A 17,858-nucleotide genomic window follows, 5' to 3' on the forward strand; every position below is an offset into this window, starting at 1 on the left:
CATATTATAGTTCATTTATAATAGCCATAATGAGCACTGAGTGTTGAACTTCTTCATATTCGAGTAATCATAAAAATGAAAAGTAACATTCCTAAAAGAAAAGCGCAAGCTTAAATCTCAACCTTGAGAACCAACAAAACAAGCATATAATCAAACACAACATAAAATAAAATATAATAATCAATGACATCAAAATGGCCAGAAATAAAACATATTTACATAAATGAAAATGGCCCAATTTATGCAAAACTGTACAAGTGTCTAAATGAAACTTTTTCCCTTAGTAATGACTTTTCTTTATTTTTTTACTGCATAGGCACTTTACTAATACCAAATTTCTATAACTATAACTCATGCATCATCAGCATTAAAGAATTAAAATCAAAAGTTGGGAATGCCGTGATTTTGATGATGAGGAGCTTTTTTTGACTCAGCTGTTCCAGCTGACAGTCATTTAATAGTGGAAGATAGAACATAGCCCTAGATCAGCAGTTCTTAAAAGGACAATTTTGTTCCCCAGAAGAAATCTGGCAACGTCTGTAGTCATTTTGGTTGTTGCAACTTTGGGTGGTGCTAGTAGCATCTAATGGATAGAAGGCAAGGATCCTGCTAAGTTTACCACCCTACAAAGGACAACGAAAAATTACCCGGCCCAAAACGTCAAGAGGGTGAAAATGCCTGCCTTGGATTTAAAGGCATTTAGGTAGGGAGGGGGGTTTACCAGGAAGCATTCATTTTTAGAAAATATATCCCATCAAAGCTTGAATGAATGTTTTAGGAAGTATTTTGGTGATGGCATTTATAAAGGATGGTCACTGTGCAGGAGAATTATACATTTGAATTTCTAGCATTTATATGAGCTTTTGCAAAAGAAAATTGAAATAGAAAAAGCTAGAGCTATAGAAATAGAGTAATTTAAGTTTGAGTAGTTGAAAAAATACCTTTGTCCTATAAATACTGAATGCAAAATAACGTAAATAGGAAGACTATGGACTCTGATGTGGGCCTGAAGGAAGCAGCTTGGATGGTGAAGAGTAATGTGGAAATGAAGATCATGATGGGGCCGCCTGGTGGTGCAGAGGTTAAGTGCGCACGTTCCACTTCGGCGGCCTGAGGTTCACCGATTCATATTCTGGGTGCAGACATGGCACACATAAAGTAGAGGAAGATGGGCACGGATGTTAGCTCAGGGCCAGTCTTCCTCAGCAAAAAGAGGAGGATTGGCAGCGGATGTTAGCTCAGCGCTGATCTTCCTCCAAAAAAAAAAAAAAAGCCATGAAAATGTAGATGGGGCTTAGGGGCTAAAAAGCACATCCTGAGTTCTCTTGACTATGGCTTTCACTAGTGTCTTTGTGAAAAAACACATCATTGATGCCAGATCCCTAGTGATAGTCAGTCCGTTGCATATAATTTATGATTTGCTAGATATTTATACTAATGTTAATTGTATCAAAATCATTCCAAGCTGTGGGTTCTGTTTCTTTCAAATAACAATTTCACTTTCAATTACAAAGCTCTGAAATAAAAAGACACTTCAGATAACAGAACTCAATGGTAACTCCAGTAAATCAGAGCCCCCTACACTTGTGTCTCTAGTCTGATCCACCAAGTAGGTATACCAATAACCATTCCACTTACAAAATGTCTAAACTGCATCCAATGGAATTTGAGTTTTCCATAAAATACATTTTTTGAGAATGGGAACGGGCAAGAATAGCTTTGGCTTATTTCAACACAATTGTCACACTATTGTGTCTATAACCTATCTTTCCTTCTATTGCAATATGGGACTTATGATGAGCAACGTAAGGCAGGAGAAAAGGAAAAAGTAAGGGAAATGTTTCTTTTTCAAGAAGAGAGAAAATGCCTTCCCTATTGCGCTGTGAAAAACGATGCAATGAAATAAATTCTACCCCAGAGACTATGTTCTAAGGATATAACAAAAATTATGTTCTGTGTTTATGAAAATAGTTTTCTAGGAATATTTAAACTACGTAAAGAAAAGAGTTTTCTTGTTTTTAAAAACTACCCAACACAAGCACTTAAATATGTAGAATTTCATTTAAATAAGTCAGTCAACAATTTTTTATAAAGTATTTAACACTTCATTGTAGAAACATAGGCAAAATGACTATTATAACCAAAATGAAAAATACTGTTCAATTTAAAAAATGTACTTAAACAAGAACCTGAAAAATTTTATGATATGCATAACATTGTTCAAGCAAAATTGCACTAGTATTACATAAATCAATAGTTTATAAAGGCCTCAATATGGCAAAGTTTAGAAATAGGTAGTATGCATGCACATAGTACAACAAAAAGTCTCTTTATAAAACAGCAGTTTTTTTTAATGCTTGTACAAAGGGATAAAGAGCAACCACAAACATATTTCATCTGTTAGGTTAATACATTATGACAGCTAAAAGTCAGTCATGTCTATCAGAGGAACAAAAAGCCCTCCATACCTTTTGAATAAATCTTTTGTGCCTTTAAAGATATTTGTATAAAAATGCTATCCTTTTTTATACAACTTAAGTAAATAGTACTTGTTTCAATCAAAATTTGAAAACAAATAAAGAAGTGAATGGGGTCCATGTGTTTTGCATAACCAAAAGAAACCGGAGTACCAGAGTAACTGGTCAGCATTGATCCTCTCCACCTTTGATTAGGGGCAGTTAATTGTCCTTCTATAACTTGGAAAGTCCTTTAAGAATATATTTTGGATAGGGCAAATAATGGATTAGTCATATTGTATGTTGAAAATATTCATCAATTACTCTATACCATCATGGCTCTTTTGCCTCTTCCTTTTGACCTAGCAAAGAGAATGCATTCACACAGTTGAAATTCTGCCATCAATTTGTGTGCTTATATATCATTCTTTAGTGTTCTGTGTGGTAAGGGGTTGGGTTAATCTTTCACAAAATGCACATGACTGGGAAGAAATTCCTAAGACATGAGTACCCAATGCTCTGTTGTGCTCTAGGCTGGCTATTTACCTCAGGACTGAGGGAGAACAAAATGTCTTATCCCATAGCACGTGTGGTCTTTCCACTTTTAGTTATACTTTTTTGCTATGTTCTACCACCTAAATGTAACTATTGTTTACAGGGTGTATATGTTTAGTATATCACATAGAGTCCACTAAATTTTGGAAAATGTAGTCTTATGTGTTCATGCAAATTAATAATTGAATATATTTTTTAAAGTTTTTTCTCAAAATTCTCATCTATCACTTGGCAATCTAAGGCTAATTTTAAAGCAGGTGATGCTGAACTTGTGAGGGCTATATATTGTCAGCAGTCTGAATCAATTTTTAATGGGCACAAAGAAGAGAGTTGACCATTCAATCATTCTTCCATCAATTTCAACAGAAAAATAAAATGACATTGTATTACAGCTTTCAGACCATATCATGAAAAAGTGCAGAGATTCTCTTTGTTGACTAAGTAGAACCAAAAAAGTTCATATAAAATAGATTGCTCATATTCACACTACAAAGGAATATGTTGTTTTAAATTTTAACAAATTCAAAGGTGTGTCATATCAGCAGCATTGTTGTAAATTGTACTGTAGTGCAGTTCTTTTTCATAAAAATACCATACAAATGGTCAATCAATAGTCATCAGCAAAAAATAAATCCAGAAACCCAGAAAACAATTAACCAGGAAAAAGATAAAGAAAGAGGTAATGCTGATGCCAAAACAAGTATAACACTGTTGGAACATACAAAAGTAATCCTTATATTTTATACATTTATACAGCATATAAAAGGTATCACTGATTATGCCACTGTCTCTCTTATCCCAATGTCTATTTTCTTTGGAAGCAGTTCTTTCCTTTCATCAACACTTCCTAAGGAGTTTCGACAGTTTTGCCCATCCATATATAATTTTGCATATACCGGATTGGAGTAATTTGTTGGCTAAAGGAGAAAAAAAATAAATACAATTTTGTTATCAGTTTTGACAACATTAATTAGTTATTTTCTAGAATGTCTATCTTTTCATATTAACATTTATATGCAATGCATTCAATTTACTAAATAATAATTATTTAAATATAATTTAAATTCTGTTTACAGGCTTTAATTGACTTTAACATGATATTAAATAAAAACATAATTGTATGTTTTTCAGGTAACTTGTGGACCTAAGGGGAAATTTGACATACCATGAAAAGCCTGAAGATGTGAAAATGTTATTCACTAAGACTTTATTTAAAAGCATAAAACATTAAACTAAATTGTCTTTCCAGTCCACACGTTTTCCCCCCTTATTGCTACTGCAGTGGCAGGAAAGATGTATTTACAGAAAGTCACCTAATTGGTGCTCATGATTTTCAATATGATGTTAAAAACAAGCAAACCAACAAAAATGAAAGTAAAATATGTTAATAGAGTAGACTTTAAAATAAGGTCAATATTTTTGCTTCAAACAACCTATATGTACTTATCACTGAAAATAGTTTTGGACTCTTTTAAGAAATAGTGAAGTACACAATCATCTTAAGTTTCGTAGATACTTAGAGTATTTTAAGGTGGAATTGAAACATGCAGAAGCAAACTCTTTCAGTTGAAAAACATACACAATGTTCATTATTTTACTAATTGCAACTAAATCCAAAAAATTAGTACCTAATTTTTGTTTAGTTTTGTTTTGTCTTTCCAAAAGCGCAACATTAAATCTTCATTACAACAAAGAAACATCATAATCTTTGAGCCATGCAAATGAGACAAAAATGATAAAAAATGAGAATGAAAAACAGTTGATGTGAGAGAGGAACAAGGGAGAAAATATTCATTCCTAGGAATCTTGATACCCTATTTCTATCCCTCTTCTAACATGACCATTTAACTTTAGACAGAGGACCTTTCTCTAGAAACGAGTTACTTAATGAAAAAAAAAATTAAGAATGGTTTCATTAGACCATTTCTAATTTCTCAATATGATGCCACACTTTGTAGTATATTTTTATTCAACTGGACATCAAATTCATATATACTAAACGAAGTACCTTAATAGGAAATGAATAAAACCAAATACAAATTTGTTTAAAATTATTCAGTTTAAATATGTGGCTAGAAATTTCTTTTCTAAGAAGAGCAAATACTCACGTTTACTGTTAAAGTGCTATAACATTTTCAAATTCAGCAGAAGAGATATTTCTACTTAGCTTGCCTAAAGCGATAACACATTTTATATGTAATCTTGCATAGGCAGGAGACAAAACAAAAGCCCCCAATTTTAATGCTGTTCTGAAATCTCTTGTTAATTAAAAACTCAATTACAGACAAGCCCTTGTCTAAGTCTAGTAATTATCTCTAATTGTGAGGGGTTCTGTGATGGAATGGATATGGAATAATGAATTTTCTTCTCTCACCCCAGCAGTTAGTGGTCCTTTCAAATCAGAGTTTAGGTAGATGGGCGGCGCTGTGTGTGGAAGCTTGAAAGCACTGGACCCGCCCCCTATATACCTGGCCTGTATGTAAACAGAGAATTTTAGTTTCTGATCTAATATCACGGAACTATTTTCATTGACATAAACTCATGTTAAGTCATAAAAATAACACGAAAATTACTCTTTAGCCCTGGGGCATGAACAATATGTTCATGATCGCTTCCATAACTTAAGACAGAACTATTACTATTGGATCTGTGCCTCATAGGTAGACATTTCTACTATGTCCAGTTTACTGATAGACATGCCATGCATTTGGAAACCTCCATTCATCTCCATTAACTTAATTTTATCCTCTTCAAAGAGATTATATCTTTGCTAGCAGCTGTGAAAATTGCACCAGCCTCCCCGACTTAAGGTTTCTCATTTTGAAAAGTTCTGACAGTAGCCCATCCTGGACACTCAGATATCCAACTGCTTCTAATTAAAGATTCATCACCACTCTATATTTTTAGGAAAAAGATAAAATTTTAAATTTGACATATCATAAAGTAAACCTCTGTATTCTTGGAAATCTGACTTTCTAGTCTAAAATAGATTAATTAGTAATTAAATTGGCTCACTAAGTCTCCATGCAAGACCATTGATTTTAGACTTTCTTGGGTCGAAGAGCAGAGTTAGCCAATCTGGTATACTCATATTCATGATAGAGTATTTATTAGTGATCCAAAAGGAAAAAGAAATAGATGAAAATTACAAGAATATGAAAATATTAATGAATATACATATTTTAAAAATCTTAACTATCAACTCTTAACAATGAATGATCGCAAATATTGGGACAAAGGCAAGGGTCTCAGGAAAATATTTTAAATATAAAATCAGGTCCATATTGCCTTTTTATTTTTCCCCACAAAGGTCTCATTTAGAAGACATTCAAAAACAATCAAAGTGAGGATTGAGGTAAATTCGGGTACAAAATCAGTAAATATTAATTCCCCTTTTTTTAGCTCTTCAAACTCTTCTGTGATGGCTTCATGGACAAATCTTTTTTTATTAAATTTATTAACTATTTCACTTCTTTTGATTATGATTATGATTCAATGAGGTACCATTGAAGTAAAAGTTTTATCCATTTTGAAAACAAGAAAAACCTTCTACCAAAATCTTCTTTGTGCGTAACCCAATTTATATTTGATTGTATCATGAATATATGAAACCACTGTAACACAGCGAACACTCTATTTAAAAAAAAAATTTCATCCTTAAGATTGCTTTGGTGTGGCCCTCTGCTTTTCAAAATTGTTCATAGCTGTTAGGACTAGCTGTTTTTTCTACAGTTACTTCTTAGGTAACAATTCACATTTACATTTCAAACATCAGGAGCCATATAGAATCAGCCATCTAAGTCACATTTAACATAATTTTGGTCAATCAGCCAGCAAATTGGTAAATAAATATTTACTGAGTGTTATATGCTAAGTACATTAAAAAAAATATTTGAGGGGCACTGGAGCATGGTTTTATCTGCCTAGAGTAAATGTGGAAAAATTTTTAAATGGAGTATTAAAAAGCTATTCTCTTTACATGTCTAAAATTGGCTTAATTCTATCCCAAGAAATAAAAATGATGGGGGAAATAAGAACTCTTTCTCATGAAAAGTCTGCTTTAGCACATCCTCTCTATATTTTAGTATGTCCTCAATAGTTCATACTATACTTAATGGATACAGTATTTTTATTTCTAAGAAAAATTCCAAGAATACGAGAATTCCATTGCATATTTAAGATGTCTTTCTCCTTCATAGCTAAATTACCAAATAACAATGTGTGTAGTATATATAGACTTTTAATTTCAAGTAGAAAATACTGAAACTTAGGTTACCAGGATTTATTTCATGAAGAATTTCAAATGTAGGAGTTGCTGAATTAATAATTAATAGTAACTATAAAATTATTTCTAATTAGGAAAAAGTCACTACAATATCCTCTCTTACTGTAAAATTTTATTCATGCAACAATGATTGATCTCCTTTCATAGAAATAAATACTTGACCATCAATTTCAGGCTTAGAAAGTCTGGCCGTGGATTCTAAACTAGATTAAATGTATGTGACCCTGTTCAACCTCTTTGGGAATAGCTGTGAGTGAAAAACTGTACAAAGATTGGTCCCTGTGATTGTTCACAATATAAAGGTGCATTTTGAACAAAGTACGTTTTATATGTCAGAAAATAAATAAATAAGTATCCAACAAATGAGTAAATAAGCCAAGAAAAATCAGACCATAATAACAAATCGATGCTCTTAATTTATAATAAAATATGCTATAATTATCATGCAAAATGTTCAGATAATACAATGAAGTGAATCTTTGCAAGTCTAATTTACCTGGATAATAGTATCATTTATCTAGTTCTCTTAAAAGATACAAACCTGAGCAGACAGTAATAAGAACTAACAGTAACTTTAAAGATAGACTGTGGATTTTAGGCTATACGTATCAATATCATGTCTCAAATCAATAGCAAGGAGAGTATAGCAGATAAAAAAATACTTTTAAAAAGTGATATTACAAACAAACCCAGGGACACAGCTTACTTGACTCTTCAATGAAACACTATTGGAAGTAAAGTAGTTATTTTGACAGAAAAGTACTTTACTCATCTTATTATTATTAAATAAATCAGTGTTTTTACGCTAGGCTGTATATTTGGATGTGCTAGTATCGCCACACATTTGAATAATATACTTTCTTAAGTAAGCTGTGCATGTTTATACACTAAGTGAATAAATATGTATTTTCCAAAGCATGTTATATTAACTTCCTGCTTCAGGTGAATGCAGACTATTTTTTCTTTAGAAGAGACTATAACATTCAATGCATCCTAAAATTCTTTAGTATAACTTCAAATTAAAGAAATGCTGATGAAATTTAGAACCATATTGTAGAGATAGAACTCAAGAATGTTAATGCTCACTGTCCATCACCTTGAAACATATTACCTTTGTTGGATCTACCATAAAACCAGGATCTAAAAGACCTCCATCGTTGTGATCATGATCCACCTCGTACATGTTATAAGATGGATTGCCAATCTCTACATTTATTCCTCCGTTGATAATAGGTTGTCTTCTAATAGTTTTTGTCCTAGAATATGTGAACATTAATTTAAGTGAGTTATCTAAATATCACAGTCATGATGTATGAAACGATCAGATTTGTAGATCTACTGACTTATTTTAACATAACTGATGGAAAGTTCCTAAATAAAATGCATTCAAAGTAGATGACCTTTATTGAGTCACAGAGGAACAAAAAAGTTCTTAATGTGATAAGTTATTTTCCCATGTTATCTGAATTTAGCAATAAAAAATGCCCTTGGAACATATTCCTCCTAAATAGCTAATATTGCATTAGTTGAAACTGAATATCCACTAACCAATTAGTTTTTTAAATTTTACTTTTCCCCTTTCTTTCTGAAAAACTCCCTAAAAAGTAATCATAAAGAAACTTTGTTTGAAATAGATTGTTTTCAATCCCTAAGTCACACGGCTAAAATTCTCTTTTATATAATTCAAAATCTGACTCATAAACTCTTGATTTTGGATAACAATCTCACAGAATACCCACTCCTTCTAGATCTTTGTAACTACATATTCATATAAATCAAAGTAATGATGCCTCCAATAATATATAAAATGAACAAATGCACAATTTTTGGTGAAATGTACAATTTATGACAACCAATACAATTCAGTAATATTGTATTGACACTACTTATCTTACCCATTAATATAATAAGATGCTCCTCAGAGACTATTGCTGTTTCAAGGAAAAGCTACCACAAATGTAAAATTCTACTGAAATTGTTATTAATATGTCCTCTTAGTTTTGTTAGAATATATAAATAGAGTCACTCCAATAACATAACATGGGGAAAGGTTTTTCTGAATTATAATGACATAAAATGAAATAGAGGGATAAAATGTTTTGAAAAACGTAGGATTTTGCGGTTGGGGTAACTAACTTATGTTTTAAAAAAAATCACGATGTTTCCATAACTATTTGTGTAATTTATTTACTGTTAGTCTAGAACATTCCATCTTACCTTCTTTTTCTTTTACAAAGCACTAAACCAATTACTAAGGTGGTTATCAAAGTCACCAAGAGGACAAGAGGCACAATGATGGCGATGCTTCCTGAAAAAGAAATGAAGGAAGAGATGAACACATAAATAAAATGAAGGAAAGATTGATAGAACTGAAGATTTCATTACACCAAATCATTTGACTATTGATGTTATAAAAATAAAGCTTAAGCCAAATGTTTATATTCCTAGTTCATAACTAAGTTACTGAAAAATTACTCTCCTATTAAATACTTGATCTGCTTGAACTGTTTCTTTAGATACCTTTCATTTATATGTTGTAGTTAAATACCTTGAGGTTAGAAATACTGACTTCTTTGTCAGAGTCTGATTCTCACCACACACGTTTACTTGCAAAGAGGAAATTACATTCTGGTAACTCCTTAAAAATCAACTCTGACTAAACACATTTACACAACTTCACTGGCCACATTCCCACCTTTCGATTTGTTCCTTTAGCTGTAAATATTCTCTGGCCATGAGTACATGTGGCAAGTTAGACAGCAGCCTAGCAAAACAGAAGGGACACCAGTGCTGGATTTGGATGGACACAGGCCTAAACATCAGTCTCACAACTCACTTGAAGTGAGACCTAGGATAAGTTATTTAAAATTTGAGGCTCAAGCTCTTCACCAATAAAGCAGAGACGAGAACATCTACCACATAGGGCTGTTGTTAGCTTGATTCAATAAAATAAGGGGGGCAAAGAGGATTTTCTTTCTCAAGTTCTAGTTCCAGAACAGTTTCAGCAAAACATATCTGGGGGTTTGGCTTATGTTGAAAATGTCCATTTTTCCCTTATCTCATGTATTATTTAGATTGACCTTAGGTTGCATCACCTATCTTCAAAATGGAATAAAAGGGGCCGGCCTGGTGGCACAGGAGTTAAGTGCGCACGTTCCACTTTGGCGGCCCAGGGTTCGCCTGTTTGGATCCTGCGTGTGGACGTGGCACCGCTTGGCAAGCCATGCTGTGGCAGGCGTCCCACATTTAAAATAGAGGAAGATGGACATGGATGTTAGCTCAGGGCCAGTCTTCCTCAGCAAAAACAGGAGCATTGGCAGCAGTTAGCTCAGGGTTAATCTTCTCAAAAAATAAAAAAGGAATAAAAGATCTATGGAATAGCTCTTCAGGAGGGGTCAGAGAAACAGGGGCTTAGTTTTTATGCATCTGAGAGTAAGAGAGAAGCAAAATTGAGGAGACCTCTGCCCTCCTTTTCTAGGTTGGCAATCAGAGCAATCAATTTTTCTTTTCCAAAGACGAAGGAAACAATATCTCTTTGCTGATAATGTAATCCACAGGAGGATACAGCTAGGGTTATATGTCAATTATGCTGGAAGAAAATTGAATGTAAGGGTTGCCTAATGACAGGAGAGTATTAAGTAGCTCTATCAAGTCCCTAATGTTAACTTTTTCAACTGACAAATATCCAGTGCTCATGAGACAAAGCCTTTGTCTGTTTGGAATAAGCATCTGGTTGATTCAGTCAAGTCAACTTAATCGATGCCTGAACTAAGACACAAAGCAACCCAAAAACTAACTGAAATTTAATGTGAGGATCTTGAACGGTTCAGGAATAAAACGTTAAGAATTATTAAACACATGAATTTCCCTCTGCACTACATGTACATGTAAAAATACTGTGATAGAAATTAATGGTAACGTTAAGCACAATAAGTGCTGCTTAGGGACTTTAAAACAGAAATACAGATCAGTTTTCATAGGTTTAGCCAGAAGATATCTGTGTGAGAAAGTCCATACTGGAGATCACTTACCAAAATACCAAAAAGTCTTTATTAAGAAAATGTCATGTAGAAGAGAATCTTCCAACTTGGAACTTCAAAAATAACTTGTCTAAAATAACTAAATAATGAGCTCTTCCATGCAAGAAAAAATAGGGCTTTCTTTCTTTAGTCAGTTTATAAAATAAAAAAACTCACTTTACTTTTTCACGTTGTTACCAGGACTATAAAACTTAGTGAGTTTGGTGTTATATTACCTTCTTAGTTTTGGGAAAGTGAACTTTATATGAATGTTTAATGTATTAGTAATTAATGGTAGTAGAGAATCCGGCACCTTGGATAGTAATTAACATTTGTTCACAAATTTTAAATACCAGCAAACAGCTTGGTTTCTTCATAAACTACAACTTCAACTGATTGATCACGACTTTATAAATATCCCTTCTTCATTATTTACCTTTTTTCTACTAAAATTTATGGTAAATTGGTATGCATAAAATAGTTACGAACACTGGTTTTAAGGTATATAAAGTTACTTTTCCCTCAATGCCATTACAAGTTACTTAGAAAATTAGATTTTATTTGTTCTACATAGTTTCTTTTATTCCTATATTGTAGAAATGCTGCTAATTATGCATGCTAGAAAACAAAGGACTTCATTTTTGTTTCTCTTTTTTCCATCACAGATGGCAGTTCCAATCCCCTGCATTACTGCACTCTGTTTAAGAGCCTAGACTTCTGATATGTTTATATAACTAATCAAAATAACTGCGATAATGCTTAGTGTAGCCAATAAATAATGCAAGGTAGCAGTATGGCAAGTTTTTTGTAAAATAGTCTACATTGATGGAAACATGGGCAACCACATATATATTTAGAATCATAATATAGGTATTTATCAAAATAAGTATTTTTTTCCACATGGTATATATAGCAGTAAATATTATATTGTAACATATAACAATCAAGGTCTATTGCCGGTAATTCTTTTTAACACTACATTATTGGTGGATTATCCTAAACTGATTTTAAAAAGTACACCCTGTACTAATTAAGGGTGGAAGGGATATCTCAACAACATTCTCACATAAAAGAGAGTGTCGTTCTTTGCAACATTGTTCTGAAGTGTCAATATACAACACTTTTCCATTAGAAAGAAGAACTGTATTATCAAATTGTCATGTTGAAAAGACCCGTTCCATGAGTGAGGCAGTACATCAGAGCAATTGAGATAATAGACTCTGGAGTCAGGCTACGTCTGGTCAAATCTTGGCTTACTGGGAACATATCCTTAGGCAAACTATTTATCTTTGCTTTAGTTTACACATCTACAAAATGTCTCATCACTAATATCTACCTCATAGTAATGTAAATAGGATTATGTCTCATACATAGAAAGTACTACATACATGGTTATTAAATAATTAAAAGTATATATTGCCATAGCACTCTGCGTAAGCCTGTTTTGCACTTTTCACAACATATCCTAGAAATCAGTTTATTTGTAACCTGAGGGCATAAACTGTTTATCTTTCTCGATTTTGTAGATGGCACAGTTCCTCAGATATCATAGGGCCTATACATTTAATTCTCATTTAGCAAATATATGTTGTGTTGCTATGTCCGACACACTCACATGTACTCTACTGTGCACCGGGGATACAAATGTCTCCCCTCTCGTGCTGTTTGATGTATATTATGTGACAAACAAATGGGTTTTTTTAATATGGTGTGATAAGCACTACTCCAGGGAAAGTATGCATTTCCCTGGAAACATAAAGGAGGAGCATCCAACTAGGTCTGGGATATAGGAGGATGACTGGTATGTCTCTGAAACCTCTTCCGTCCCATGGAAGAGAATGTAGGACAAGTGAGAAGAGGAGACATTGAATAAATCTAGGAAGAGAAATGTGAAGGCCTGGAGGAGGAAAGATTAAGGAACAACAAAGAATCTGGCTGAAATGCAGAATGGACAGTAGTGGAAGGAGATGTGGCTGTAGAAGAAAGCAAAGGTGATGTTATGAAGGGCTGTGTAAGCAATGTAAATGAGCCAGGCCTTTGTACTGTTAAAAAAAAGATGATGCTGAAGAAAATTTAGGAAGTAATATCTATTGGATATATTATTTGGCTTGAATTGAGAGAGAGGAAAAGTTAAGAGTGACACTGAAGTGTTGTTGGGTAACCAGGTAGATTTTGCAGCCATCTATGTAGACAGGAAGGCAAAACAAGGTACATGAAAATGGCTGATTGAGTGGGGGAAGGTGATGAGATCATTTTGAGACATTTTGAGCTTGAGATTCTTGTGGAATATAGATATAGATATAGATATGGTAATTGTGCAGTGGGATGTATCTCTCAAACTCTGGAGACAAACCACAATTGAAGACAGAAATTCAGGGGTAATTAACATAGAGTTGATAACTGAGGTCAAGGATTTAGGGATCACCAAGGAGAGTGTAAATAGTGGTAAGTGAAGAGTGGGTTGACTAGAAGGGATAGAAAAAAGGTATCTCACAAAGAAAGCACAGTTACTTCAAGAGGTAAGAGGGACGCTAGAAGAATTCAGTATGAGAGATATCAAAGAAAGAGAACCTTTGTCTACTGATTGAATTTATAGTAGAAAAATATAAATATAAATTATATCATTACAATTGACCTCTTTGATATGTTGCTATATTTTCTGCTCTTAAGTCTACGTTTACATATATGTATAAATGTGAGCGTGTTTATATGCTTTTGGGGATTAAAATGCTTTTTATTAAGCATTTTGATAAATTGTAATGTTAAAAATCATAAAGAAAATAGGTTCCAAACTTAGTAAAGATCCTTCCAGTGATTTTTAAGAGACTGCCTATCATCTTGGTCCTGTCCACTAATCCTCACTTTGTACCACTCTCCCTCCTGACCCCTTGATGCCGGCACACTGGTCTTCTTTCAAACTCTTGAATACGTCTAACTCTTTCCTGGTCCAGGGTTTTTGTACCTGCTGTTCCTTTTGCTTGAAATACCCTGAGCCTCTCCTCCTTTTCTTCATCCTTTGAGTCTCAGCTTAAGGATCACCACCTTAGACAAATCACTCCTGACTCTGTTCTCCTCCCCCATTCTCTATTTTTCCCTCTTTTTTGCCTCCTTCATGGAACCAACCAACAAAAACTCACTCATATTATTTTATAAATTTACATGTTTACTATTTTGTGCTTCCTTGTTTTACTGCTGTTTACCCCTCTAGAACCTCAGCTTCATGAGAAGAGGCACCGTCTGTCTTATTCGCTGACTTATCTCTGGATCTAGTACCTTACTTGACAAGCAGTAAAGGCTCGATAGTTTATGATTACTTCGTATTCACATAACCAATTTTTTCCTGTTTTAGAACATGATGGTATAAGAGAGATGAGGACAAAGTAGACAAAGAGGAGATACAAATAACCCATTAACAGATATCACATCTCTGTTGTCACTTCGGTAAAATCAGCATCTCTACATTACTGCCCCACAAATGCTAAGTATATTTTTATCCTCCTTAATTTCAGCAGATGTGAATAGCATAATTCAAACATTGAACATCCACTCTCTTTGAACTTTAGGTAAATTTAAAATAGGAATATATAATGAATATTTTATCATCTTTACTTTAAAACTCTTCAAAATAGCCTCAGAACAGGCAGACTAGCTTTTCCAAGTGGAATTTAAGAAAAAGGTCCTAAGATAATAGATCTGCTTAATTCCCCAGGCTGATTTTTAGATACTTTAAACAGCAAGGGCCAGAAAACAGAAGTGTGACTCTTCGGAGACGATTAAGAAAGCTGTGCATCCATTAGAAAGGGAAATCTCCATGCCAGTGGACAGTAGTTAGGCTGATGGAGGCAGCATATCCTTGATTATCCAAGGGCCAATGATTATGGAATGCTTCATTGTAAGTGGAAATGCAGATTTGAAAATGCTTCCTAAAGTGTCCATCTTTTTTATTGGGAAGATGACTTTTGCCTAAATTTGGGGAACATTTGACAACCATTCAAAACCACTGGACTTTACCTGAGAGAATAAAAATAACCCTCCTACCTTAGGAAAGATCAGTTTAACTACGTTTTCCCTCCTTTCAGTGCTATTGAGGCAAGTTTCTCTAAGCATAAATGTCTGATGATAAGTACCTTTTAATAGGGTCATTACGTGGTCAACTTTGCTCAAATCTAAGATAATTTGGCATTTACATAGCCAATAGCCCTTTGAATGTGCATTGATACTTCCATTAAATTTAATGGCTTTAAATCAGTGATGGAAGGAAGAGCATCAGAATCTTTGGATAAAGGGTTATTACTACTTGCAACTCGTCTTTCTTTTGAGTCACTCTTTTAGTGGCATATGACTAGAGGCATTTTTCTTATTAGGGATCTTATGGCCCCTGCAAATGGTTGGAGATGTCATCCTCCAATAAAAACATCTAGCACCCCCTCCTCCAAACCATTTTCCAAATGCCAAACTTTCCCTTGTGGATGGACCTTATACAAAATTCCAAAATTCATTTGACTTTCTACTGTTTTCTCTTTCTTTGCAGAGTTTTACCAATATTTAAAATTGTTTTCAACTCTCTACAAGGCTATGTATCTCACTTATCTTAAATAATTGAGAAATTGCCATAAAAGAAAGCCTACATCACCTTGTCTTCACAATTCTCAATTTATAAATTCAGTGCATTCTACAGGCTAGTAACTTGCATTTTCCATTTAAAAAAAGTGCTATTAACGATGGTTGAGTTTTGTAACTAGTTCACAAAATCATATATAAATTAGTATGCCTCCATAATTATTATTAATAATATTAGTATGAGCCCTAGATCCTGGGAAGAGAGAGGAGGATGTATTTTTTTTTTCTCTCCTTTAGCAGTGTCAAATTAAGCAAGGTATATTTTGCCACTTCAACCTTTTATGACCAATTCCTCAAATCCTAGTGCCCTATTCTTATGATTTTGTGCCCATAACTTTCCTTAAGGCCTCTCTCTTCCTTTCCCCTCCCTAAGGACAACACACAAATTCTAGGGTAAACCCAAAATCTTCCATGAGCAAACACCACTCACTTCACCTCTCCCAATTCAAATATTCATGTCTAGGTTATTTAGTTTAGACCTATTTGCCATTTTGCAAAGATTCTTATGCTTATTAGCCTAAAGTAATCTCTAAAGGGTGGAACTTTGGACAATGTTTCCTGAAGAATTTCAAGTGATGATATAGAAACTAGTTGGGGCAATAGCAACAAACAAGTGGATGAGCAAACACTGGTAGCCTGTGTCTAAGGTACAAAAATTGTATACTTTTGACTTGTATTGTGTCTTTTCTTTTTCACAAACTCCATGGTATGTTTTTTTGTTTGTCTTCAGGGAAGCTTTCTCATCAGCAGTGAAGGACTAGAGAAAAATTGGTAAAGTAGCATTCATAAATCAAGGATATTATTTTTCCTCTCCACGAATATATTTACCCACTTGATAGATATTACAGATTTTTCAAATGTTCTCCACTCATGGTCAAATTAATAACAATATATGTGACTTTGTTTCAGATTTTTATTTGAAAATCTTCATAAAATCATTTAAAGATGTTGGAAAATACACACAATGGTGACGTAGATGAACTTTCATATGAGAGACGTGTCCTAAGATTACAGCTGCACAAAAAAGACTTGCGAAATGTTGAACTATATATTAAAATAAATAAAATGTATTTTGAATAAAATATATTATATTCAAAACCAGTACTTTAAAGACAAAGAAGAAATAAATCAACTATGATTTTTATTAATAACTGCTTGTTAATATATTTTCTTAAGATTAACTAATCAAGTCTATTTTTCCGTGACACATTGAAACGCATTTCAAGAAAATACACTTTGCTCCAATTATAACCCGGAATTATTTTTTCTTCCTGGAGTATTCTCACACGCATTGTGATATTTGCAGCCTTTGCAGCTGACGTACATATCCTAAGAAAGGCTTATGCTAGGTTTGCAGATATGCATTCTGGAAACTGTCAAAATTTGAGATGAACTCTCACTGCCTAAAAGAGCACATAAATGCTGGATCCTGTCACCAGGTAAGAGCTCAGTGTTTCACTTTTCAAAAAACACCTGGATAGCAGTGGATCTCTTGCAAAATTCCATGAAGAAGATTTTCCAAGACTCTACTCTCTCAATAATGGCATAAAAAGAAAACAAACAAAAAAATATATTTCTACACTATGTAGAACACCCAGGGTAATAATCCAAGGAACTTACTTGTACTGATATGATCAGACTTGCTGCTCTTCGGGGCTGGCCTTTCACATTGTGTGCCTGACCAGTTGGTGGAACATCTAGAAAGATTCAAAAAAGAAAAAAATTCAGTACATAGCAAAACCTACAAGTTTGATAACGTAGTATCTTCAACCCAGTGAGATGAAGAAGGAGCCAGCCATCACAGATTCATGAATATTAGGTAGAGATTTCCGCTGATTTCCTGCATATTGTCAGTATGCTGAGGGTAACTTCAACTGCACCTCACTTGTTAAAATACTTTTTAAAATTTAGTTTTATAGTCAT

General features: G+C 33.6%; 1 protein-coding gene across 4 annotated transcripts in view; it reads right to left on the reverse strand.

Annotated features, from left to right (window-relative positions):
• Positions 1-2,329: 2,329 nt before the first annotated feature.
• Positions 2,330-17,858, reverse strand: part of LRP1B (LDL receptor related protein 1B) — a 1,824,802-nt gene continuing 1,809,273 nt past the window's right edge. For all 4 annotated transcript variants that reach the window (XM_070581263.1, XM_070581262.1, XM_070581261.1 and 1 more), the window contains 5 exons: positions 17,556-17,632; positions 9,514-9,604; positions 8,408-8,552; positions 5,386-5,484; positions 2,330-3,928 (listed from right to left, as the gene is read on the reverse strand). In XM_070581263.1, coding sequence (XP_070437364.1) covers positions 3,788-3,928; positions 5,386-5,484; positions 8,408-8,552; positions 9,514-9,604; positions 17,556-17,632 — 553 coding nt within the window. In that variant the 3' untranslated portion in view covers positions 2,330-3,787. The remainder of the gene's footprint in view (positions 3,929-5,385; positions 5,485-8,407; positions 8,553-9,513; positions 9,605-17,555; positions 17,633-17,858) is intronic.

The sequence above is a fragment of the Equus przewalskii genome, chromosome 17 (genome assembly GCF_037783145.1).
Source record: "Equus przewalskii isolate Varuska chromosome 17, EquPr2, whole genome shotgun sequence".
Lineage (NCBI taxonomy): Eukaryota > Metazoa > Chordata > Mammalia > Perissodactyla > Equidae > Equus > Equus przewalskii.